The sequence below is a fragment of the Lolium perenne genome, chromosome 4 (assembly GCF_019359855.2).
Source record: "Lolium perenne isolate Kyuss_39 chromosome 4, Kyuss_2.0, whole genome shotgun sequence".
Taxonomy (NCBI): domain Eukaryota; kingdom Viridiplantae; phylum Streptophyta; class Magnoliopsida; order Poales; family Poaceae; genus Lolium; species Lolium perenne.
This window is the reverse complement of record NC_067247.2, coordinates 332,333,886-332,360,177: the sequence shown is the minus strand read 5'-3', so window position 1 is coordinate 332,360,177 and position 26,292 is coordinate 332,333,886. Positions and strand designations below refer to the sequence as shown.

Genomic DNA, 26,292 nt, shown 5'->3' with positions numbered 1-26,292 from the left:
GTGATGTGATATGGCCATAATGTGATGATGAATATGTATGAGATGATCATTATTGTATTGTGGCAACCGGCAGGAGCCTTATGGTTGTCTTTAAATTTCATGTTGAGTAGTATTAGTTGTAATAGTTGCTACATGGAGGACAATCATGAAGACGGCGCCATTGACCTTGACGCTACGCCGACGATGATGGAGATCATGCCCGAAGATGATGGAGATCATGTCCGTGCTTTGGAGATGAAGATCAAAGGCGCAAAGACAAAAGGGCCATATCATATCACATATGAACTGCATGTGATGTTAATCCTTTTATGCATCTTATTTTGCTTAGATCGCGACGGTAGCATTATAAGATGATCCCTCACTAAAATCTCAAGATAATGAAGTGTTCATCCTTAGTAGCACCGTTGCCAAGACTTGTCGTTTCGAAGCATCTCGTGATGATCGGGTGTGATAGAATCAACAAGTGCATACAACGGGTGCAAGACAGTTTTGCATGCGGATACTAAGGTGGCCTTGACGAGCTAGCATGTACAGACATGGTCTCAGAACACGTGATACCGAAAGGTAGAGCATGAATCATATGGTTGATATGATGAACACTTTGAGTGTTCGCCATTGAAATCACACCTTGTCTCGTGATGATCGGACATAGGTGCGGTGGATTTGGTTCGTGTGATCACTAAGACAATGAGAGGGATATTGTTTTGAGTGGGAGTTCATCTAGATTTTTAATTATGTTGAATTAAAATTTGAACTCAATTTGTCATAAACTTAGTCTAAACTTTTGCAAATATATGTTATAGAGATGGCGTCCCCAAACAATTTTAACCAGTTCCTAGAGAAAGAAAAACTTAAGAGCAACGATAGCAACTTCACCGACTGGTTCCGTCATGTGAGGATCTTCCTCTCTGGCGGAAATCTGCAATATGTGCTTGATGCACCGCTAGGTGACCCTCCTGCAGAAACTGAAACCGATGAAGTAAAAGCTGTTTACGAGACTCGGAAAACTCGGTACTCTCAAGTTCAGTGTGCCATCTTGTGCAGTCTGGAATCCGATCTTCAAAAACGTTTTGAGCACCACGATCCTCATGAGTTGATGAATGAGCTAAAAGCTATATTCGAGACTCATGCGGCCGTGGAATGCTATGAAGCATCGAAACATTTCTTCAGCTGTATGATGGAAGAAGGCAGCTCCGTTAGTGAGCACATGCTCGCCATGACCGGGCATGCGAAGAAACTTCGATGACTTGGGAATAGTGATTCCTAACAGACTGGGATTAATCGTGTCCTTCAATCACGCCACCAAGTTACAAGAACTTTGTGATGAACTACAATATGCAGAACATGAACAAGGAGTTACCTGAACTCTTTGGCATGCTAAAAGCTGCTGAGATTGAGATCAAGAAAGAGCACCAAGTGTTGATGGTCAACAAGACCACCAGTTTCAAGAAACAGGGCAAGTCTAAGGGAAAATTCAAGAAGGGTGGCAAGAAAGCTGCCACGCCTCCTATGAAACCTAAGAACGGCCCTAAGCCTGATGCTGAGTGCTATTCTTGCAAGGAGAAGGGACAACTGGAAGCGTAATTGCTCCAAGTATCTGGCTGATCTGAAGAGCGGCCTTGTCAAGAAGAAGAAAGAAGGTATATCTGATATACATGTTATAGATGTTTATCTCACTGGTTCTCGTTCTAGTACCTGGGTATTTGATACTGGTTCGGTTGCTCATATTTGTAACTCGAAACAGGAACTAAAGAATAAACGAAGACTACTGAAAGATGAAGTGACGATGCGCGTTGGAAACGGATCCAAAGTCGATGTGATCGCTGTCGGCACACTTCCTCTACATCTACCTTCGGGATTAGTTTTAAGCCTAAATAATTGTTATTTTGTACCCGCGTTGAGCATGAACATTATATCTGGATCTTATTTAATGCAAGACGGTTATTCATTCAAGTCTGAGAATAATGGTTGTTCTATTTTTATGAATAATATCTTTTATGGTCGAGCACCACAAAAGAATGGCTTATTTCTGTTAGATCTCGATAGTAGTGATACGCATATACATAACATAGATGCTAAGCGAATTAAATTGAATGATAATTCTACTTATATGTGGCACTATCGTCTTGGTCATATTGGAGTGAAACACATGAAGAAACTCCATACTGATGGATTACTTGAATCACTTGACTTTGAGTCACTTGATAGATGCGAAGCATGTCTGATGGGAAAAATGACTAAGACTCCATTTTCTGGTATGATGGAGCGAGCTACTGACTTATTGGAAATCATACATACTGATGTATGCGGACCAATGAGTGTAGCATCGCGCGGTGGTTATCGTTATGTTCTAACCTTCACAGATGATCTGAGTAGATATGGGTATATCTATTTCATGAAACATAAATCCGAAACTTTCGAGAAGTTTAAGGAATTCCAAAGTGAAGTAGAAAATCAACGTAACAAGAAGATTAAATTTCTACGATCAGATCGTGGAGGTGAATATTTGAGTTATGAGTTTGGCATGCATTTAAAGAAATGCGGAATACTTTCACAATTGACACCGCCGGGAACACCTCAACGTAACGGTGTGTCCGAACGTCGTAATCGAACTCTCTTAGATATGGTTCGTTCCATGATGTCTCTTACTGATTTGCCGTTATCATTTTGGAGTTATGCATTAGAGACAGCCGCATTCACTTTAAATAGAGCACCATCAAAATCCGTAGAAACGAGACCGTATGAATTATGGTTTAATAAGAAACCTAAGCTGTCGTTCCTGAAAGTTTGGGGTTGCGAAGCCTATGTAAAGAAGTTACAACCGGACAAGCTAGAACCCAAAGCGGAGAAATGCGTCTTCATAGGATACCCTAAGGAAACTATAGGGTATACTTTCTATCACAAATCCGAAGGCAAAATCTTTGTTGCTAAGAACGGAACCTTTCTTGAGAAAGAATTTCTCACTAAAGAAGTGACTGGAAGAAAAGTAGAACTCGATGAGATTGATGAATCTATACTTGTTGATCAGAGTAGCGCGATCGAAATTATACCTGTACCGCCTACACCGGCAACAGAGGAAGCTAATGATAATGATCATGAAACTTCGAACGAGGAAACTACTGAACCTCGCAGATCGACAAGGGAGCGTACCACTCCTGATTGGTATGATCCTTGTCTAAATGTCATGATTGTGGATAACAATGATGAGGACCCTGCGACGTATGAAGAAGCGATGATGAGCCCAGATTCCAACAAATGGCAAGAAGCCATGAAATCCGAAATGGGATCCATGTATGATAACAAAGTATGGACTTTGGTAGACTTACCTGATAGCCGAAAGGCTGTCGAGAATAAATGGATCTTCAAGAGAAAAACAGATGCTGATGGTAATATTACTGTCTATAAAGCTCGACTTGTCGCAAAGGGTTTCCGACAAATTCAAGGAGTTGACTACGATGAGACTTTCTCACCTGTAGCGAAGCTAAAATCTGTGAGGATTTTGTTAGCAATAGCTGCATTTTTCGATTATGAGATTTGGCAGATGGATGTCAAAACGGCGTTCCTTAATGGAGACATTGAGGAGGAGTTGTATATGGTACAACCCAAAGGTTTTGTCGATCCTAAAAATGCTGACAAAGTATGCAAACTTCAGCGTTCAATCTATGGACTGAAGCAAGCATCAAGAAGTTGGAACCGACGCTTTGATAAGGTGATCAAAGACTTCGGGTTTATACAGTGTCATGGAGAGGCCTGTATTTACAAGAAAGTGAGTGGGAGCTCTGTAGCATTCCTGATATTATATGTAGATGACATATTATTGATCGGGAATGATATAGAACTATTAAGCAGTGTTAAAGGTTATTTGAATAATAGTTTTTCAATGAAAGACCTTGGTGAAGCATCGTACATATTAGGCATCAAGATTTATAGAGATAGATCAAGACACCTAATAGGGCTATCACAGAGTACATACCTGGACAAGATTCTAAAGAAGTTTAGAATGGACGAAAGTAAGAAAGGATTCTTACCTATGTTACCAGGCAAGGTCTTGAGTAAGACTCAAGGACCGGCTACGGCAGAAGAAAGAGAAAGGATGAGTAATATCCCCTATGCCTCGGCAGTAGGATCTATCATGTATGCCATGCTATGTACTAGACCGGATATAGCACATGTTGTTAGTTTGACTAGCAGATATCAAAGTGATCCAGGAATGGAACACTGGACAGCGGTCAAGAATATCCTGAAGTACTTGAAAAGAACTAAGGATATGTTTCTTTGTTATGGAGGTGACCAAGAGCTCGTTGTAAGTGGTTACACCGATGCAAGTTGGAACACTGATCCTGATGACTCTAAGTCACGATGCAGGTACGTGTTTATATTGAATGGTGCTGCGATGGCTGGGCAAGCTCGAAGCAGTGCACGGTGGCGAAGTCTTCAACAGAATCAGAGTACATAGCGGCTTCAGAGGCTTCATCAGAAGCGGTATGGATGAAGAGGTTCATTGTAGAGCTCGGTGTGGTTCCTAGTGCATTGGACCCATTAATCATTTACTGTGATAACATGGGTACCATCGCCAATGCACAAGAGCCAAGGTCACACAAGAGGCTGAAGCATATCAAGCTACGTTACCACTCGATTCGCGAGTACATCGAGGATGGAGAAGTAAAGATTTGCAAAGTACACACTGATCTGAATGTAGCAGATCCGTTGACAAAAGCTCTCCCTAGGGCAAAGCATGACCAACACCAGAATGCCATGGGTGTTAGGTATATTACAATATAATCTAGATTATTGACTCTAGTGCAAGTGGGAGACTGAAGGAGATATGCCCTAGAGGCAATAATAAAGTGGTTATTATTTATATCTTTATGTTTATGATAAATGTTTATATATCATGCTATAATTGTATTAACCGAAACATTAGTACATGTGTGATATGTAGACAAACAAAGAAGTTCCTAGTATGCCTCTTAACTAGCTTGTTGATTAATGGATGATTAGTTTCATAATCATGAACATTGGATGTTATTAATAACAAGGTTATATCATTGTATGAATGATGTAATGAACACACCCAATAAAGCGTAGCATAAGATCTCGTCATTAAGTTATTTGCTATAAGCTTTTCGATACATAGTTACCTAGTCCTTATGACCATGAGATCATGTAAATCACTTATACCGGAAAGGTACTTTGATTACACCAAACGCCACTGCGTAAATGGGTGGTTATAAAGGTGGGATTAAGTATCCGGAAAGTATGAGTTGAGGCATATGGATCAACAGTGGGATTTGTCCATCCCGATAACGGATAGATATACTCTGGGCCCTCTCGGTGGAATGTCGTCTAATGTCTTGCAAGCATATGAATAAGTTCATAAGAGACCACATACCACGGTACGAGTAAAGAGTACTTGTCAGGAGACGAGGTTGAACAAGGTATAGAAAGATACCGAAGATCAAACCTCGGACAAGTAGAATATCGCGTGACAAAGGGAATTGGTATCGTATGTGAATGGTTCATTCGATCACTAAAGTCATCGTTGAATATGTGGGAGCCATTATGGATCTCCAGATCCCGCTATTGGTTATTGGTCGGAGTGAGTACTCAACCATGTCCGCATAGTTCACGAACCGTAGGGTGACACACTTAAAGTTGGATGTTGAAATGGTAGAACTTGAATATGGAATGGAGTTCGAATATTTGTTCGGAGTCCCGGATGAGATCCCGGACATCACGAGGAGTTCCGGAATGGTCCGGAGAATAAGATTCATATATAGGATGTCATTTTATGTGAATTAAAATGATGCGGAAGGTTCTATGGAAGGTTCTAGAAAAGTCCGGAAGAAACCACCAAGGAAGGTGGAGTCCCGGTGGGACTCCACCACCATGGCCGGCCAACCCTAGTGGGGGAGGAGTCCCAAGTGGACTCCCCCATAGGGGGCCGGCCACCCCCTCCATGGAAGGTGGAACTCCCACCTCAAGTGGGAGTCCTAGCTTGGGTAGGTTTCCCTATTCTATGGAAGGTTTTGGGTTCGGGTCTTATTCGAAGACTTGGAGTCCAACACTTGGGGTTCCACCTATATAATGAGGGGCCAAGGGAGGGGGCCGGCCACCCCAAGACCACAAGCTGGCCGCCCCCCTTGAAGTGGCCGGCCACCCCCTCCCAAACCCTAGCCGCCCCCCTCTCATCCATATCTCCCGCGTAGCTTTAGCGAAACTCCGCTGGAGTTCTCCACCGCCACCGACACCACGCCGTCGTGCTGTCGGATTCAAGAGGAGCTACTACTTCCGCTGCCCGCTGGAACGGGAGGTGGACATCGTCTTCATCAACAACCGAACGTGTGACCGAGTACGGAGAGTCTTTGCCGTTCGTGGCGCCGGAGCGATCGTGATCAAGATCTTCTACGCGCTTTTGCAAGCGGCAAGTGAACGTCTACCGCAGCAACAAGAGCCTCATCTTGTAGGCTTTGGAATCTCTTCAAGGGTGAGACTCGATACCCCTCGTTGCTACCGTCTTCTAGATTGCATCTTGGCTTGGATTGCGTGTTCGCGGTAGGAAAATTTTTGTTTTCTATGCAACGTTATCCTACAGGAGCTTGAGAGAAAACACTGGGGAGAGGGGAGGGCAAAATACAAAATATGAGTTTGGGGAGGGGGGGGGGGGGGGGGGCAAAAGACCAAAAAAAATTCTTCTAAGCTGTCACAATAACGAATTCCTTCAGAGCTTAGTAAAAAGTTGCCCCCTTAACTTGAACTAAGCTACGCAACTGTTGATTATCATCGGTGGGAGTACATAACAACTGCAAAGAGCAGAAAAATACAATTAAATCATTACATCTTGCACAAAGAACCTAAAAAATTACACTAGAAAAGTAACCAGGTCATGCTCCTTTTCCACGGGAGCTCCTATTGCCCGCTTTAGGCAGCCCAACTTGAAATCTCCGCTTGAAGGATTCGCTTTAGTGGGCCGGCCCAAAGCTCACCCGCACCTCAACTGCGTCGTGTTGGAGCCAATCATGGATGTGCGCTCCAAAACCGATCGATGACTCATATAGTATGTATGTATACGTATGTACGCACGGTACGAGTATGTGAGTTCAAGGAAAGCACGTGAGTGAATAGATTTTCTAACTTTTCTATGCTCCGTTCCTTTTTTCTTTTGTTCAGTTCCGCTCATAGAGTATGTGCGCGTTGCTACATAATTAAAAATAAAATAGTTTGAACATTTTTCATGTACATTTTTGTGTACCATAAATAAACTAAAACTGTTAAAATGATAAAAGATTCAAATCTGAAAAAGTTTGAACTTAAAAAAGTTCAGTTTAAAAAGGTTGAAATTTAAAAAGTATAGAATAAAATATACAAATTAAAAAAATTATAAAATTAAAATGTTCAAATAAAAAATTGTTCAAACTTAAAAAAGGTTTAAGTTAAAAATGTTCAAATTTTAAAAATGTTCAAACCTATAAAATGTTCAAATTGAAATGCTCAAATTACAAAATGTTCATATTTATAGAATAGTCAAACTTAAAAATTGTTCGAATCTGAGAAAAATTAAACTTGAAAAAAAGTTCTAAATTGAAAAGTTATGACCGGAAAAAAACCTGTAGAGAAACAAAGAAAAACCAACTTCAAAACAAAAAAAAACTCACGTGTTCGCGATTATGCTTTTTTAGAAACTTGTGAATACTTTTGTTTGATCTCTGAACATTTTGTTGACCCATGAATAATATTTTTTGAACATGTGAACATTTTTCCAGACCGCGATTTTTTTGAAAATCTGTGAACATACTTTGTTATTTGAACGATTTCCTAGTATGAACTTTTATGTTACTGGAATATTTTTTCAAGATGAACAATTATGTTATTTGAACAAATTTTAAAAATGAAATCTTTTATTTGAACGATTTTTCAATATGTATAATTATATTATTTGATTTTTTTCAAATTAAACTACTTTATTTAAACAAATAAAAAATTCAAAGAAAAAACGTAGAACCATTTTTCTCATGCGCATTTTTCAGTATGTGAACATGTATTTATTATAAAAAAGAGACGAAATAATAAAAAACATGAATGAAAGGTCAAAACTAGGAAAGCCAGGGAAACATGCCGGAAAACTGAAGCAAAAAACAGTTGGGCGAAACCTTGTATACAGAAGAAAACGAAAAGAACTTCTAAAAAAAAGCGAAAAGAAAAAGAAAGAAAACGTGTGAAGCATCGCGAGTTCGATCCACGCGCGTGTTGAGAACAAAAGGAAATGGGCAAGGCCCATAGAGCGATAAGGTACGGGGGCGCGCGTGCGATCGCGCCGGCATTAAGCGGTGAATAGGAATTGCCCTTCTCCAGCACGATTCAACGGCGTTTCCTATACACCGATCTGGTCGGCACGTACCGCGCGCCGCAGACCACCGCGCGCGGTACAGGCCGGCCTAGTTAGGTGCTACCCATTTTTTATGTTTTATGTTTTTGTTTTTTTAGATTTAATTTAGAACGTTAAATTTTGAAAGTCTGCATATTTAGAATTTTTTTAAAAAATAATATTTTCAGAAATTATGCAGATTTTAAATTGTTTAAATTTCGGAAAAATGATTTTTTTAAAAAAATGTTCAAGTTAGAAAAATGCTCAAGTAAGTAAAATGTTCAAATTCGAACAAAAATCAAATTTGAAAAATGGTCAGAATTTGAAAAGTGGGAAAATTCAAAAACCGTTCAATTTTGAAATTTGTTCAAATTCAAAATTCGTTCAATTTTGAAATTCGTTCAATTTTGAAATTTGTTCGAATTCGAAAATTCTCAAATTTTAAAACGAAAAAATTGTTCAAATTTAAACTGTTCAGATTTAAAACAGAGAAAAAATGGAAAAAAATAGTAAAAAACAAGCTGGGCCGGGCCAACATACCTGGCGTGGCCCGCGTGGGTGTGTGGTGGTCGGTCGGCAACATACCCAATTCAACAGCTCGTCGTCGCCAGCTTGGAACGGCGAGGCGGGAGCCCACTGCGCTCAAGCCAAAGGGCCTCCAATATGGCAAAGCAGCCTGGAGGCTGGGTGTGCGCTGAATTTAGGCCTGGAAACAGAGGCAAATTCATAGCCCGCACCCGCACCCGCCCCGTGGTTTCTCTCGCTTGAGCGAGCGCTCGCGCGACCTGAGCAAGCCGGCGGCGGCAGCAGTGGTGAGTCCTCCCCACCCTCCTCTTCATCTCTCCTACCCCCCTCCCCCCCCGCTTCTCCCCGGCGTCCTCGTAGGAAAGCTTCAACGGCGGCGTCCGCTCCCCCATGACCCCGCCCCAAACCCTAGGTCGACCAGGCAGGATGGGGACGGCGGCGGGAGGGCTAGCGGCTGCGATAGTGGTAGTGGTAGCAGCGCCCGGAGCTTAACGCCGGCGTCTCCCCTGGACCTCGCCCAGCCGGCCTCTGCCCTGGCGCTTCGACCAGCCGGCATCCCCCTCTCTGTTTTCTTTATTTTCTGCCGATGCACTTGCTGGGGATACTCTCTCTATCGAAGGCGGAACAGGAACGACAACATTGGAAGAATCTGCTCTTCGGCATAGGCTTGCTGGTCACGCCAACAGCTTCCATACTCAGTCTGATGGAGTGATGGTCTGTAGTATATGTCAGAGGATTACACAACAGAGCACCGATTTCAGCCATACCCAATCTAGGTAATCTCGTGACAGGGTTGATTTGAGTGGCAACTGGCCCGATGATTATCTTCAGTTTTGCACGGAGAACTACCACGAGTCCAGTTCAGTTCATCGGCAGTCTATCGCCATCAAGCTCTCTAAAAGAAAGTTTATCACCATCAATCTAGTTGGAATCTCTTCTGTGTAATAGAGAGACACAATTATTATCTAAGTTGTCGGTCTATTTCGTGTTTGTTGTAGTTTCCACCATATTCCAATTATTTTACTGTTATTACGTGTGCATATATAAACATTCTAATTTTCCATACTTGTACACTAGTTTATACTATCCCAACTCAAAAAAACATTTAATTCCACGGTTTGTACATCCAAACATGAATTAGAGTTGGGTGCCAACCTTTGATTCTAACAACAAATACTCTGCACATCCAAACAACAGAATTCGATTCCTTTCCATCTTCGATTTGGTATTCCATTCCAATTCAATTCCAAGTCTCAATTTTGTGCATCCAAACACAACAATAGCCTTTTTTTCTTCTTCTTTTTGATGGCAAAACTCCTTGGTCTTTGCCTCTTTCAGAAGTCTGGTTGAACCGAGTCTGGCCCAAGGCGGTTCGTTCCTGCGAAGTCTGAACTTCCGGCGCCCAACCAAACGCAGGGTTCGCTGCCTGGTTCCCTCCCCCTCGACTACTTCGTGATGGCGGCTGCGACGGTGGCAGGAGCAGCCGCCACGGCCGCCGCCATATCCCTGTTCACCTACTACCTCTTCCTCCGCAAGAGCGATTCCAAGCTCCCATGGACCCTCACCACCCGCGTGAACGGCCGGAGGACACGGCGGAAGGGCCTCGTGGAGGCCATCGGTAACACGCCCCTCATACGCATCAACAGCCTCTCCGACGCCACAGGTTGCGAGGTACACGCGTGGGGATTTCTCTTTGTGTAGGCGGCTCCGCTTTGCTGGGTCAAGTTTTTGAAGTGTGATTTGTTGTTCGAATGAACTGCAGATTTTGGGGAAGGCGGAGTTTCTGAATCCGGGAGGCAGCGTGAAGGACCGCGTGGCGGTGAAGATCATCGAGGAGGTAATTTTTGCAATTTGTTGGAAATGAATTTAGTCTTAGTTTGTAGAAGGGAAGATCTGTGAAGTAGATATAGTTCGCGGTGAGAGGTTCCTGACCACTTAGTGTAATGTTGGCCATCGCGACATGCTTGTTAGTCATTTTGTGAGGTCTTCAGCTAACCATTTCATCCTTGATGAATGATATGGCAACAGGATTACTGGTACTAAGAAAATATGTGTAGGTCTAGCATCCACTGTTTCTTCAGTACAAGAGCATGGGCCTCAGTCCTCACTTTCTGAGTTTTCTTTCATATGTTTTTGATTATGAATCATGCAACATTACCTCGCTAAAGGATCAGTCATAGTTGTTCAGGAGAGCACCCATAGTCATGGAAAACACCATCCAGTTCTGAATTTCGAGTATTAAAGAAGGGTATCTGAAATAAGCTTTTATTGGCACAAAATGGTAACAAGCCCCCCCCCGCCAAAAAAATCTAACTGGGTGATAACACTGAATTACTTCCTGCCATACGTGTATCTAACTGTATTATTTATATTTCAGTGTATGAGGCATGTGATACTTTGTTAGTATACTCAATGTTTCAGCTTTTTGTTTCCTACATTATTCTTGCTACATTAGCATCTCTTCTCCTTTAACTTAACATGACACTGGGTCTTTCATTAATATCAGGCCCTGGAATCTGGAGACCTTGTCTGTGGTGGTGTAGTAATAGAGGGGAGTGCTGGAAGCACGGCTATTAGCTTGGCCACTGTTGCTCCTGCTTATGGCTGTAAGTGCCATGTTGTTATTCCCGACGATGCTGCCGTTGAGAAGGTAGGGGGAAGTTATATGCTGCTCAATAATCTAATTAGGTCATTCTGCTGCGTAGTATCTGGAACTTCTAACTGAGTTATCTTGTTATATGATGAGCGGAACTACTTTAGGTTAGAACACAGTAGCATTTTATTTGTTAATAATCATATTTCAGGATTCAGGCCCTGGTTTCACCTACTGATCCAGGCTCAAGTCTGCCCTTCAAGGGTGAGGCTATTCTGGCTTAGCTGGGACCATTAAGATATCTACTTTGGATGTTTCAGTTGGTCATTCCTCTTAAGAATGTGGCAAAGTAATAAAGAATCACAGTAGTATCACAGATCTATTTGCTTATGCTCCTCTCATGTCGTTTAAAAATGTTTTCCAGTCTCAAATAATTGAGGCGCTTGGAGCTACCGTGGAGCGAGTGCGCCCTGTTTCAATCACTCACAAAGACCATTTTGTCAACATTGCAAGAAGAAGAGCTTTAGAAGCAAATGTAGCATCAGTAAAAAGAGAAACAACTGACATACAAACTAACGGTTCAGCGCATGCCATTGTTAAAACGCTGCACCCCGAACAAACTAATGGTTCAGCATATGCCAATAGTGAAGTGCCACACATTGGGAAATGTTTTCCTAATTCTGATTCGAAGGGAGGTTTTTTTGCTGACCAATTTGAGAATTTGGCAAACTATCGAGCCCATTACGAGTGGACTGGTCCTGAGATATGGGAACAAACTAAAGGGACACTTCATGCCTTTGTTGCTGCAGCTGGTACTGGCGGTACGGTTGCTGGAGTCTCACGATATCTGAAGGTTTGCATTCTTATTATTTTATTTCTTGTATGCGTTTTCTTATTGGATCGACAACTTCTTAATTGCTATGATATTCTTTATTTAGGAAAAGAACAGAAACGTCCGATGCTTTTTAATGGACCCACCTGGTTCTGGTCTGTTTAACAAGGTTACTAGAGGGGTTATGTACACAAAAGAGGAGGCTGAGGGCAAAAGGCTTAAGAATCCCTTTGACACTGTTACTGAAGGAATTGGAATCAACAGGGTCACAGCAAATTTCATGATGGCTGAACTAGATGGAGCTTACCGAGGAACAGATAGAGAAGCCGTTGAGATGTCAAGGTACATTTCGTATTGACTTTTAGCTATTATTATTATCTGAAAGAGAAGTGATAGTTTGCGTAGCATTGTTGATTAGAGCATAAGTTATTTTATCTATGATTTCTTGTACTTGTGACTCTTCAATGCAGTCTGCCTTTCACTGATCGAGTAATGGGGTTGATTTTGTAATATTTCCCTACAACTGGAATTGCTGTTGACATTATTTTTGGCTATTGAATTCTCCAATCCCTTCGAAAAAGAAAGAAAATGCGCACAATCCCCCCTCTCAAACTCAGTGGAAGCCTTAATTGCTAAGTATGTTTTAGTAGCCGTTGGCAGACTTACATATTTTTATCTTAATTGATGGAGAGTTTGCCATTGTTTATTCTTCTATCTTACTAAGCATGGTAGCAGAAGCATGAAATAATTCTACAAGCTGACATCAGTTTACTTGAAACATAACTCAGGTTCCTGTTGAGAAAGGATGGACTATTCGTTGGGAGCTCTTCAGCCATGAATTGTGTTGGGGCTGTTAGAGTTGCCCGGGATTTAGGTCCAGGACATACAATTGTCACAATTCTCTGTGACAGTGGGATGAGGCATCTAAGCAAGTTCTTCAATGATGAATATTTGGCTAATCATGGGTTGACACCAAACGCTACTGGTTTGGAGTTTCTTGATCAGTGAGAGCTTACATGGAGGAATGTATTATTTCAGCAATTTTGTCATCCTGTGAGGTAAAACTTGGCATTGGTCAGCAGTCAGCGGGTGAACATGCCGTAATCATCCCATGTAGCAAGGTGTTCAGATAATGCATCGCAAATTGTATGCCACCCTGATCGAATGTTTCTCGGAAAGATATAGTGATGTACTGTAGAGTAGTTGTCCTTGCCAATTTAATAGGGACTAGGATAGCCAACCCTGCTGATCTTATTGTTTTTCTTCAGGCTGTACACCCTGCTTCTATGTATACACCCTGCAGTGATGCAGTTGCTTACAATCATCTGTGTACTATTACTGGCTTGGTTTTGTGCGATGACAGCAGATATGGTATATTAAAACATTGCAGGTCCTCTAATCGAATATTGAATGTGCCATCATAATGTTGCAAGTACTGAACGAGGAGCTCGATCTGATATTCTTCATCAGTCATGAAATGCAACAGAAAATGGAAGCAATTGTGTATCTCTATCAACAGAAAGAAGGGTGGAAATACGAGAATTTCAGAACACCCACAGATTGGCAAATAAAAAAACAAATAAATCCTATATACCTCCCTAGATTGTGCAGCTTACACGGCCACTAGTTCTGATGACTTCTTGGCCTCCAGCCAGTGCTTAGCTGCAACACTCGTCGTCAAGAACCAGCCGGCTTTGTCAGGAGCCGCATGGAAGGGCGCCTCAAGCTCTTTGAGATGTGACTCGAACACTGAAACCAGCCCCTTTCCGGAGTACATGTTTTTCCCCTCTCCTGTGTGGATCCCAAGCAGAGGTGGCAGCTCTTCGCCGTTCTGCAGCGTGGTGTAGAGGTCGTTCATCCAGACATGGAGCGTGGTCAGGGCGGCACCAACGGAGAGGCCCCTGAGATGCAGCGACCACTGCACCTGTGTCCTAGTCTGCACGTTGCTATAGATGTCGAGCTGCAGCGCGGCGTCGAGGAGCGCGCAGGCTTTCTCCATCTGGCCAAGGTTCACGCACAGGTCCATCAAGCAGTTGCAGTAGGGCATCTTCACCACGCCACGGGCGGCGCTGAGAACGCCCGTGGCTGCCTCCTTGAAGGATTCAGTGGAAGCCTTCCTGTCCACCAGGAGCTTCACCACGGCGCCAAGCTGGGCATTGCTTCTGTCGATGCAGTCAACCACCTTGCCTAGGTCTTCGACTGGCGTATCCGCAGCCACGGTGAGAAGGCAGCCACAGAAGCGGTCGTCGGGCGTGATCTTGAGGTCCTCAAGCATGCCGAAAGACCTGACCACGTCATCGGTGCACCCCGCTTTGCCGTAGCACCTGATGAGTGAGGTGAGTATGAAGATGTTCGGCTTGAATCCCGCCTCCTTCATCTCCTTGAGTATGCCCTCCGCACCTAGGACATTGCCGGTGCAGGAGTAGAGCGTGACCATCGACGAGTAGGTCCAGCTATCAGGCCTGAACCGGCTATCCACGGACGCCTTCATGTCCCTGAAGATCTCCTCAGCCTCCTCAGCATAGCCAATGTCGGCACACATCGAAAGGAGCATGTTGTACATCACGACGTCGACGTCCATGGCCTCGTCCTTCATCACCCGGTACACGGCCATCGCGTCCTCGCCATACCGCGCCCTGGCGTACGCCTGCAGGAGGCAGCAGTAGGTCGCCCTGTTGGGCCGCACCTGCTGGCCGACCATCTCCCTGTGGACGGTCTTCACCACCCACGGCCGCATGGCCCGCCCCATGGCGTCCAGCACGGTGTTGTACACGACGAGGTTGGGCCTGACGCCGACGGCCTTCATTTCCTCGAACACGTTGAGCGCGCCGTCGAAGTTGCCGCTGGTCGAGTGCACTTTGATCACCGTGGCGCAGATGACGGGGTCGAGCCGGCACCCCTCGCCCCGCGCCCGGTCGTACAGGCGCAGCGCCGTCGCGGCGTCCCCCGCGCGGCCGCACGCGTCGATGACGGCCGAGTAGGTGAGCGTGTCCGGCGCGCACCCGGCGTCCGGCATCTTCTCGAACCACTCCAGGGCGCTGCCGCGCGGGCCGCAGGCCCGCGCGGAGCTGATGATGGTGGAGAAGGTGGCGTTGTCCGGCCGCGCGCCGGCGACGTCCGCCGTCATCTCGTCCCAGAGCGCCTCGGTCTCGCGCCAGCGGCGCCCCTTGCGCAGCGCCTTGAAGACGACGTTGTAGAGGATGGTCCTGTTCCGGACCGCCGAGTGCCGGAGGAACCAGCGCAGCGCGGGGACGTGGTTGGCGGCGGCGGTGTTGAGCACGATGACGGCGTCCTGCTCGGAGGGGGTGTCGGGGAAGGCGGCGTCGAGCGCGGCGGCGACGGGCGCGTCGGAGGGGTGGCACGCGGCGAGCGCGGCGGCGGCGGACGCGAGGCGGGCGCGGCGGGCCGATCCGGCCCGCGCGCGGGCGAGCTCGGCGGCGCGCGGGCTGTTGGGGTTGACCCAGAGGAACCTGGTGTTGTGGGTGGGGTCGGAGAGAGGCGGCGGGTCCTGGACGGAGACGTGGGCGGCGGTGGGCGAGGAGGAGGAGGGGTTCTTGGGGAGGGAGGCTGGGCGGTGCGGCCATGAGAGGATGGAGGAGGGGCAGATGGGTAGGGACGCCATTTCCCCGCTGTGGATTGAGGGGTGCCCAGAGCTTCGCTTCGGTTGGGGACTGTGGGTGACGACGAGACTGTGCCTTGCTTGTCAGTATGTGGGGTCAACCTGCCAGTGAGAGCACGGATTGAGGCGTTCTTCCCGCCGCTGCCCGAACCGCCAATGTACACCGCCGCGGAGCGTCCCTCACGAAGAACTCGCAGTCCACTCCACGGCGACGCCACCAGCCCCCGCCGGCCGCCTCCCGCGCTTACCCATCGCGCACCTTCTCACCGCCCACCCATCGCGCGACTCTCCCCGCTTACCCCGCCTCCTCTCGCCGCCACCACGGCCGCGGCGGCGGGATCAACCGTCGGCTTCACACTTGCCTTCCACGCCGCGGAACCACGCGGCGCAGCCGCATCCCACACGTGACTCTACGCGGCTCGTCCCTCCTCCGGATCGCGGCGAAGGGTCGGCGGCCCGGGCTCGGAGCGCCATCTCGGCGTCCGTCTGACGGGGCGCGGCAGGTGTTCGACGAAATAGGTGAGGCGGGCGTTCCTCCTCCTAAATCCTAACCCATCGTGTCTCATCAACCTGTATCTGTCGAAACTGTCTTACCCTTACCTGCAGCGTCGTGTTTCTGCAGCCGCCGGTTCAGTACGGCCGCGCAACCGAGTTCAGGAAATGGTGCATCAACCACGGTTCTCCTGCTCGCATTTGCCGACCAGAGAGTGAGTTGAGTCTCTTTTTTTTTGTTTTTTTTTTTTTTTTTTGTTTCCAATGCTACATGATCTCATAGCAGATGTGTTTATGTTTTACCATTACAAATTGACGATGTAGTCTCCAGTTAGCTAGACAAACTGTTCTGATGATAGTACCTTTCGATGTTGTGCTTAAAAATCACAGTGATGATCTACTTATGTATGACCTTGTCCCTTTGCTAACAGACATTTGACACATATTGGCAGGCGAGTTACACAAACCAAATAGGCCCTAACACACAGAACGGCCTACGTGATGCGATGCAAGGATGAGTCGACACTTCCATTAAATGGCTGGAGTTCTACTTGCCTTCATGTATGTCCACTGAAACTTATTAGCTGATCCAAGTCATATTCTGATTGTAAGTTGCTCTGAGTTGACGCCTCGATTCTGTTACTGAATTTTTGAGATTTTGTTCCTGTTCAAGTTTCAACCCATTTCTAGCTGAGCCTTGTGCTTTGTACGATACTGCGGCCTATGGCCATCAAGTGCGCTGTCAATTGTGACATTCTCATAAAATCGAGTAATTTTTCTGACCAGAATTGACGATTGAACTAAAATTGAGTAATTTTTCTATGTGGAGTTTGATTCCCTTTTGTTTAGTTCTTTTGATTCATTCTAATGAAATTAGCAAACTTGAAGGGATATAGTTTGACAGAAAGCAAGCTTCAAATATGATAAGAGAAATGACAAACAGCCACCTGCTGATTTTCTTTCAAGCACATGATTTTTCTTCCATTACTTCATAGTAACAGTAGGCACTCATATTGTTGCTCCATTAGCAGCTATGATGCATAAAAACTATTGGAGATTCATCACTGTGCCATAGAGAACCAGAATCTGGATATAGGAGTCATGGTAGTAGGATTGTGAAAGATCATGAGCGCAATTCCTCTCCCAGGTCTACCAGACCTATGGGATGTGTCCCTTCCAGGTACGGCAGCTTAAAGTACTCACTCTTTAGGTGAGCTATGACATGCATTAGCCAGCCTGAACCTTAAAGTACCACTTGTGTCATCGTAAGTGGAAATTGATATTTTTGCCACTTTCCGAGTACTGGCTCAGACTTAAATAACATGATAGAGAAATTAGAAGTCGTGTGATAATTTAGATGGTACCCTTTGAACATTCAGGTATCGTTCGATACAAGCAGTAGCAATCAACCACAGTTCATGCCTTTCTTGAACAACTGTTCTGCTAGCCTGGGCGGTTTATGATGAACTGAGTTTTTTTTTAATTGTACCAGAGAATATGAGTAGATGATATAATGGATTTGTGTAAGAGATCTTTCCATAATCATGGCACAATGTTTTGTTTAATATACCTTTGTTAACTATACTTGTCGCTATGAGATTGATAATCTTTTGAAACCTGGACCAATGCTTTGTATAGGCTATCATATCCGGTGTTAATAATTGTTGAAATTAAAGCAACAACCATTATCTTTATGCAATCTTGCATCTATATATTTCAATCACAGCCAATCATGAACTTGCCGTTTGTCATGAATATTGCGGGTTCCAAACAGTTGGGAACGCCATCACGTGGTTTGTACATCTTCAATTGCTCTCTTGGGAACAGCATGTCAACTCATTCAGTCAGTGAAGCTCCTTTTCTTTCTGGCACACTCATGGTCAGAATATTTCTGTAGCAGCATAATACAGTGAACGCATGAAATGGTGTTTGGTGTTGTCAACTGGATGTGTTCTGTTGATGACAATTTTCCGGGGTTGATGATTATGATAATGGTGCTCATGAAAAAAGACGATCCCAAATGGCTAATCCCAAGCTGGATACAAGGGGAGTACAGGGCAAGGTGAAAGACATAGTCTAGGAGATAGCCTGACACCAGCTCGTGTCGACCCTAGAGGGGGCGCGGACGACCCATAGGCGGAGATGGTCTACTAACATGGCTAAAATGCGCAGAGTAGACATGAAATCTGCTTCAAACACCATTCTGTTGCGGGATTTCCAGACAGTCCACAAGAGGGCCGTGTTGCGCGCTTCCGTGAGGATGAATATTCAGTGGCTACTTTATGCATGCATGTGAAGTTACGTTCTTCTATTACAGATAATTTGGACTATTGCTGCCATTGGGTTGTTCTGAATAATGCAAATAAAGCATTCGTTGCCTTTAGCATCTGATTTAAAGAGCATAGTACTGAACAATCTATGTGATATGATACAAAGACTGGCCCATCTAGGCCCAACAGGATGAAATTTGCTGATTTCCGTATTTTATGATGCTGACTCAAAGTGATCATATCAGGCAACACAAGGGTAGGCCTTGAAGCTTTAGAAGTTCTATTATACTGCAGCATTTAGAAAGTTCATTGGAAGAGACATTATTATGTCTAGAGCAGAGCATGACACCTGAAGTTTAGTCTACACTTTACTGTAGGAAGTTATGAGTTGCCTTAATCAGAGCACTTCTTATCATTGTGCTGATTTTTACCTGATACCTTATCTGCTTCACAAGTGACGCTGGGTGGTACCTGATTAATGGATTATCTGGTTTCCCTATATGCCTGCAGAACGGAACAGAAGTTACTGTGGACGGGCACACTCGCATCACATCGGTCACTCTGGTCAGTTTTACCTGACATGTTTATTCTGTTTTCTAACTGATGCCGAGGCTGTGTTTAATCAACCAGTTACTTGGTTTTCCTCTACAGGTGCAGGATAGAACACCGGCCGCTGTAGACGGACCGCACTCGCATCACATCGGTCGTCCACTCTCCGCTGCACGGCACAATGCACATGGGCGTCTGTCATGACGGAGCATAGGCTCATGCCGAAACTAAGGTTATCAGTTGACAAACTCTGACCTCAAAACTGCACGGGTGATCTGTTTTTTTGCGAGATGGAGCTAGAACAATGCATAGTTTTGGTGTCAGGAGGGCTGGCCGCGTGGGTTCCCTTCGTGCTGATGCCTGTTTAGATGCCCAGCTTTTTTCTTGTCCTGATGGCCAGATGAACCAGGATTTAACTGGTGCATTATGCGCCAAAGCCTGCCATAACATCAGTAATACGACCATTGTACGAGTACGTACATGTACCATCTTCTTCCACCGTCTTAATTAGTCTGGGGCTCACAAGATGGCTCCTGCGCATGCCCTCGGCCCAGTCCTTACGCATCTTCACTTCGAATTAAAGAAATGCACCCTGTAACAGAGACATTAGATTTTGGTTCCCGGCCCCGTGCAACTTAGAATGGGCACGGTGTTCCTGTAGGCTTCTGTAGCTGGGTGACCAACCTATTTAGCCTTTTATTTATTAAAGCGGGCATTTAGCCTACTTAGGCACAGCTAGGTTGATCGGCTATACAGTATATGCAGTACAGACAGTACACAAGTTAATCAGTGTCGTTGTGAAATCTTGAAGGAAATAAAGGCCGGCGGAAGGACCCATGTATAGGAGGGAGGGACCTATGTAGAGGACGCGATGCACATTCAAAAGCCTAGGATGTATTAACATGGGGGTAGTACGTACTTGCAGTTGCAAGCACAGTTGCAAACACAAATGCAAGCGACATACTGGGATAGCTAGGGCTGCCGTGCATTTCGATCTAGTCTTGGGAAGCTGGTGGTGATGGATGGGAATTATACGTACGATTGTGATGTTGCCTCTAGGTAATTCTCTCTTTTCCTCGCTTCGCTGTCCTTCACAACTAGCTGTACCTGCTTTGATGGTTTTTTTTCTCACAGCTAGTGTCACTCGAATTGCCAACAAAGATGGCGGGTACTTGGCAATGTAGTGAGAATATTCAGGTTGTCAACTGGAAATTTCATTGGCTATTTTTACTCACTAGGTACACTGTGATATGTCTAAAGAATAAAATGATACATTTCATGCATGCAAGAAAAAAAGATGCTGCTGCATGCCCTAGCGTTTTTGAATTTTGTGGACAGTTCCTGTTTGCATGCAGAAGGTAGATAACGACACTTCCTGAAGTCGCATTGGATCTATCACCAATAATAGCGACAGGAACGGCAGTGCTGCAGCAGCAACATCAAAAACGATACCATTGGACATTAAAAGCTTCAACGCAGGCAGAGCACACTCATTCATATGATAATTAACCTGGTGTACTGAGACCACTTGCTTAAAAGAAGCGACGCTATGCGCCAGGCTACCAGCAACCTTGCCGCATGGTTTGTAAACATCCCCATTTTCTGGAAGCCATTTCTTATTCATATATGCATCTACTGATAAACCTTTAACTTTTTCTTTTTTGAGGTAAATAAATAAAAAAAACGTCAACTTTGGTGAAGACATTTTTCGTCCATCATACATCTCACTTCCGTGGGAATGGTGTATGCCAAGACGATTTAAACCGCCCGGCCAGCGTATCTCTTCAAACTAAGGTAAGTAGTGAGTACTCCACCCTAACTAGTAACTAATACTCTCTTGTGAAATAAGACCAATCGTATATAATATCTGTGTAGCCTGATGACCTCCTTTTTTTTTTTTTTTTTTTTTTTGAAACGAAGGCAAAAGCTTTGCCTCATCTATTAATTAAGCAGAAAGTGCACAGTTTTTAGGAGAAAACCGGGCGAAAACCATACAAGACACCACGGGTTAAGCCCACACTCGCCACGCCACGAGGACAAGCCCACTCTAACCCACCACTGATACAAGCGGACGACACACTCGCCAAGACAACCTTGCCTTCCAACCAAGCCGAAGAGAAGACGCCGAGCCTACTATGAGAGGAGCAGACACGGGACACTCCAACATAGCTGAAGAAGACAAACCTCTCAAGGAACTGCGCCAAATCGAACTTGTCGCCCTTGCGACACAAGGTCGATGTCCTCAACACTGCCAAGCTCTCGGGGCTGCCGCCCCGACATCCAACTAACCCACCACGCCCGGCGCAGAGACCACCAACACCACCTTCCGGGACCGCCATCCCGACATACCGCCGCTCACACTCGGAGCCACGACGCCGCACGACTCGGCAGCCCGCAGCCCAAGCTGCACAAAGCACACCGCTCGCAGACCACGGCCGCCGCACCAACATCCGGGGCCGCCGCCCCGACATAAACGTCAAACTGCCTCCTCTGAGGCACGTCGACCGAGCCGACAACCTCGCCGCCCTAGCGACACAAGATTGTCACCCAAGCGATGCAAGCAACTGCTCCACCCCATGAAGCTTCTGCCCGCAACGGATCCCGAGGCCGCCGCCTCGACGCACAACCACCGTCCAGGGCCGCTGCCCTGGCGTCCACCAACCCCAAAGCAAGAGAAACCACAAAAGCGTGCGAGCCTCAACCGCGACAAGAGATCGGGTGTCCAAGGCAACGCCTCCAAGGAGGAAGCGGCGAGGGGACGTCGCCGTTGCCCTCTCTGGTGGATCCGGAGCTTGGGTTTTCACCCGGAGCACCCACGACCTCACGGTAGGATAGGCGGGGGCTTCACAGCAGCGCCTCCAACAAGGTATAGCAACACCACGGGTGTTGCCGCTGCCTGCCCCGACCGAGACCGAAGCAAGGTTTTCACCCGAAGCTCCCGCACCCACCGATCGTCGGCCGGACCAAAGTCCGGCAGCCGCAGCCATGACCACCAGGCCTCCCCTCAAGCGGGTGAAACTGCACGCCAAGCAGAACCTCTTCTTCGACCACCAACAACAGCTCTTCAGCACCTCCAAGATCTGGACCGCATCCAAAGACTGCGCCGTGGACCGCATTCAAAGACTGCGCCGCCGCACTGGGATCGCCACCTCGCTTCCCACGGACACCAACCGCGCCACCAGGCCGCCGACGCCGCACCACGGAGCGCCGCTCAGCCGCAGCTCCCGAGCCGGATCCGCGCCGGACCGGTCCGCCACCACGAGGTCCACGGCGACCTCGCCCGAGGCCGCCGCCCCGTGCACCGCGACGCCTCTGCGCAGCACGCGCCCGCGGACGACGCCGGCGCCGCGCGCGTCTCCACCCACGCCTCCACGGCGAGATCCCGCCCGACGCCTTTGGCGGCGAGGCGCCCGCCACCGCGGCGACGCGGCCAGCGGCGGCGGCGAAGAGGGGCGAGCTGAGGGGAGCCCCGGCGGCGGCGGCTAGGGTTCCCCGAGCCGCCCCGTGCGGAGCGACGCGGGGTCAGCCTCCTTTTATTTTAGACGATCACACAAGCAGCACTTACTGCTTGTTTGATCATTAGACATTTGCATAACATGTGGGCCTGACATCTCGTACCTTATTTAGGGCGAAACCCTAGGACAACAACAGGCTGAGATCCCTGTAGCACTGCTTTCATATGCTAGCAGTACGAACATGAACTCGGATCGTTGTTGGGAAAAATTAAGGGGATACCTTTCTGACCCGGAGCATCCATATATCATTTTGAGCTGCCATTCTCATGTGCCTGGTCCGTCTGAACTCTGAACTCCTTATCCCTCCTGCTCTCCCTTCTCATACTCGTACTTTCCTTTCCTCTCTTTCTCTTGCATATATCTGTGGATGCACTTTACTGATCTTTTGTAATATAATATTGTTCACGCAAAGTAGGCACATATTAAAAGACCACACATGAGACAGTGATCCCTTTTAGGTATAGAACAGTGTTTTAGACTGTATGTAACTCGCCCTTTTAGACAGTGAGATAGTGTCAGACTGTAACATAACGTACCTAGTCAACTTTAAGAACTCAATTGTTGTGGAATCATATTATATATTTCTAATACCCTGAGTTTCGTTAGCTAGTAGTACGTGCAAACTGCTTGAATCTACATCAGAAAGCTGAATTAATCTACAGCTCGAAAGCTACAGCCTTATACATTGGCCATTCAAGGTGCTCACATATATGTTCGTTCGTACTGGGTAAAAGCCTGGCGGGGCTGTGCGGCAGCTAGCTAGTTAATGAAATATCACGAATGATGTACATTATATATGCTAGAAAACAATGAAATAATTTTTTTCCCATAAAATAAAGATAACCGGAACATATATGGATGCTAGGCTATATATAACATATTTTGTTCAGCAGTCTCTAGAGAGTTATATAATTCAGAGACTCAAAAGATGGTTATGTCTTCTTTACGCGTAAGAATCTGTAAGGTATGCTTTCTAATGGTAAGAACTAAAATGCGTATTTTAATTCCTAAACTTAATCCTGTGTATTTTAATTCAGCCTAACAGATCAGAAAGAGCTCCAAAGCAATATCAGTTGAGTATAATAAAGTTGACGTGTTGCATGAAAGGTATAAATTTGTCTTGATAAAAGTTAAAACCCTAATCATACAACCCAAATTGCTCTTTATATCCATGCAAACGCAGGGGATCGAAGCTTTCATGAACGGACATATATCTCACACGTGCCCACGGAAAAAGGCAATCTCAGGTACGATCTGAATTCAGCAAAGGGTAATTTGAGGCAAAGAAGAAGGCTGGGAAATCAGTTCTTGGAGTAACAATAAATCCACTGAAAACATCGGAGAAGGCACTTATAGATGCAAATCTAAGCTCACACCCTCGGGTGCCGCGGTGGTCGCTGGCTGCTCACAAGTAAACTGACCTTGCGGGGACAGCACCAAAGAGGACGAAGAAGAGGAGGAGGGCGCCCCAAGAGAAGCAGAAGCTCTTGGCTCGTCTCCTCCAAACATGGACAGCGCCACCGGCCGCCGCTCTCCGGCCAATGGCATGCCCGTGTTCCCATGTGAAGCCACTGGCCCCCTCCAGAGCGCCCCAGGCAGAGGGTTCCCGTTGATCGGCTGGCCGACTGAACCGATGCCTCTGTAGAACTGCTGCCCATAGGAGAAGCCAGCGCTGCTGCCGCCATTCACCGTGGGCCACGACGGGTACAATGTGGCCCCGAAGCGGTGCTGCGGGTAGCCGAGGAGGTGGTGGTGGTGCACGCCGCCAGCAGCAGCCGCCGCGGCGGCCATCGCTGACTGCATCTGCACTCGCTTCGCATGCTGCCTCTCGCGCTTGTGCGCGTTCTGGTGTCCCCCGAGCGCCTGCGACGTCGGGAAGTGCCTGCAGCAGTAGTGACACTCAAACTTGCGGTTGCTGTCGGGGGCAGCATTAGCCGCGATGGCAGTGCCACTGCTGCTTTGTGTGGCGGCAGCAGAGGTGGCGCTGCCGCCTACAGCGGCAGCTTCCTTCGTTCTGCCCTCAGGTGATGCAGGCGGGACATCAATGCCGAAGAGACGGATGCCAGAGTTTGAGCTTTCGCGTGGAGGGGCGGACCGCAGGAAAGGCAACTCCGAGAACGACGCAACATTGGCAAAGTCACGAGTCTCCCGCACACTCGCCCCGCCGCCTCCGCCACTGCCTTCGCTGCCGCCGCCACCCATGCAACCAGAACCAGGTGGATCGAGAAAGGTACGTACAGAACTTCCTCGACTCTCTAGCTCCCTCGAATTACAAAACCAGTGTCTCACTGGTCTCTCAGATGGTCTAGCGGCAGTTAGTAGCTGCTGGGATGGGAGGAAGAGGAACCCCCTTAATATCATGAAATTAAGGAGGAGGGCAGCATAAGTAGGGAGAGAGAATGGTAGGGAATAGAGAGGGCAAGAAGAAGGTCTGGTGCTCATGTCGCTCAAAGGAGGAGTGCCAAATGTATACAAGTGATAGGTTTCGCATGCTGAGGCAAATGGGCCAGGTACTGATGGATGAATGGGGCAGGGTAATTGTCACCTTACTATCGTGCGTGGTTAGTTAGGAGGAGGTGGGGGCGTACTATGTCCTGCTAGATTGGAGGAGAAAAGGATACATCGTCCATGCCTCCATGGTGATGTTGTAGTAAATTCTTGGGGAAGGGTTGGGGGAGCCCATAGTACACAATAAGCTCTGGCAAGTACTGCTACTGCACTAGGAGGCTTTTGGTTGGGCTCTCCCACATAACAAACAAGTACCTGTCACTGAGAGGGAAGTCATCTCTCTCACACTCACAACCTCTCACTCTCTCTCGTTTTTTTTTTCTTGGCTTTCTTCATTTCTCTGGCTTTCATGCATGTGTAGGCATCAGTGAGTACGTGACAAGCTCTGAGCGTGGGCCTGTCGCTCTATATAGCTATGTGGGGTGGTACTGGCTGTTTTATGGGGTGCTCTTTATAGCTGTTGGCTTCTTTACATCTGGAGCTGCAGGCTTGTGTTTGGAAGTGGTCCTGTCGTGCAGATCTAGTTGTAGCCTCCTTGTGGCTATACAGCTGCGTGACTGACTGATCGATCGATTTCTCTCGACCTCCTCCAGAACAAGACTGCTCCTGGTGGTGCTGTCTTTCTTTCTTATCTTGTTTGCTTTCTCTATTCTTAAGCTATACCTTATATGGGAACGTCCTAAAATATCTGACTACTCCTGTTACTACTGTTCACCCGAAAAAAGATCTACTATCTAGGTTTTTGTTAAGCGAGAACCACATACACATCATATTGCCTATTTCACCTACAACTATACATACCTCGGATCTATGCAACTAGATGGTGTATAGCTAGGTTCATCATGCTAGGATCTGCTTTGTTCTTTTGCTATAATGAAGCTACTGAGCACTCACTTTGTTTTTTAGTCCCTACGTTTAAAGCGAGGTCACCTGAAATAGCGGACACATGCATACTTTGGGGGTGCCCTCCTCCTTGGAGGATGGAAGAGAAAAAATCACAATTGCTTGTCGTTTGGGATATTTG

General features: G+C 46.6%; 3 protein-coding genes across 3 annotated transcripts; 1 reads left to right on the top strand and 2 right to left on the bottom strand.

Annotated features, from left to right (window-relative positions):
• The first annotated feature begins 9,063 nt into the window (after positions 1 to 9,063).
• On the top strand, positions 9,064 to 13,653 carry LOC127296483 (cysteine synthase 2). Its single transcript, XM_051326574.1, has 7 exons — positions 9,064 to 9,177; positions 10,229 to 10,561; positions 10,653 to 10,727; positions 11,397 to 11,540; positions 11,908 to 12,336; positions 12,422 to 12,657; positions 13,104 to 13,653. The coding sequence occupies exons 2-7, from the start codon at positions 10,346 to 10,348 to the stop codon at positions 13,321 to 13,323; spliced, it is 1,320 nt and encodes a 439-aa protein (XP_051182534.1). The 5' UTR covers positions 9,064 to 9,177; positions 10,229 to 10,345; the 3' UTR covers positions 13,324 to 13,653.
• Positions 13,654 to 13,689: 36 nt separating this feature from the next.
• On the bottom strand, positions 13,690 to 16,086 carry LOC127296482 (pentatricopeptide repeat-containing protein ATP4, chloroplastic). Its single transcript, XM_051326573.2, has one exon. It carries the CDS (start codon positions 15,935 to 15,937, stop codon positions 13,928 to 13,930), a length of 2,010 nt encoding a protein of 669 aa, XP_051182533.1. The 5' UTR covers positions 15,938 to 16,086; the 3' UTR covers positions 13,690 to 13,927.
• Positions 16,087 to 23,932: 7,846 nt separating this feature from the next.
• On the bottom strand, positions 23,933 to 25,362 carry LOC127296484 (uncharacterized). The gene has a single exon (XM_051326575.2). It carries the CDS (start codon positions 25,200 to 25,202, stop codon positions 24,111 to 24,113), a length of 1,092 nt encoding a protein of 363 aa, XP_051182535.1. The 5' UTR covers positions 25,203 to 25,362; the 3' UTR covers positions 23,933 to 24,110.
• Positions 25,363 to 26,292: the final 930 nt, after the last annotated feature.

Coding starts and splice junctions, on each gene's coding strand:
- LOC127296484 (XM_051326575.2), bottom strand. CDS start 25,202: ATGAGCACCAGACCTTCTTCTTGCCCTCTCTATTCCCTACCATTCTCT.
- LOC127296483 (XM_051326574.1), top strand. CDS start 10,346: ATGGCGGCTGCGACGGTGGCAGGAGCAGCCGCCACGGCCGCCGCCATA. Junction 10,728..11,396: donor CGGTGAAGATCATCGAGGAG/GTAATTTTTGCA, acceptor CATTAATATCAG/GCCCTGGAATCTGGAGACCT. Junction 11,541..11,907: donor ACGATGCTGCCGTTGAGAAG/GTAGGGGGAAGT, acceptor AATGTTTTCCAG/TCTCAAATAATTGAGGCGCT.
- LOC127296482 (XM_051326573.2), bottom strand. CDS start 15,937: ATGGCGTCCCTACCCATCTGCCCCTCCTCCATCCTCTCATGGCCGCAC.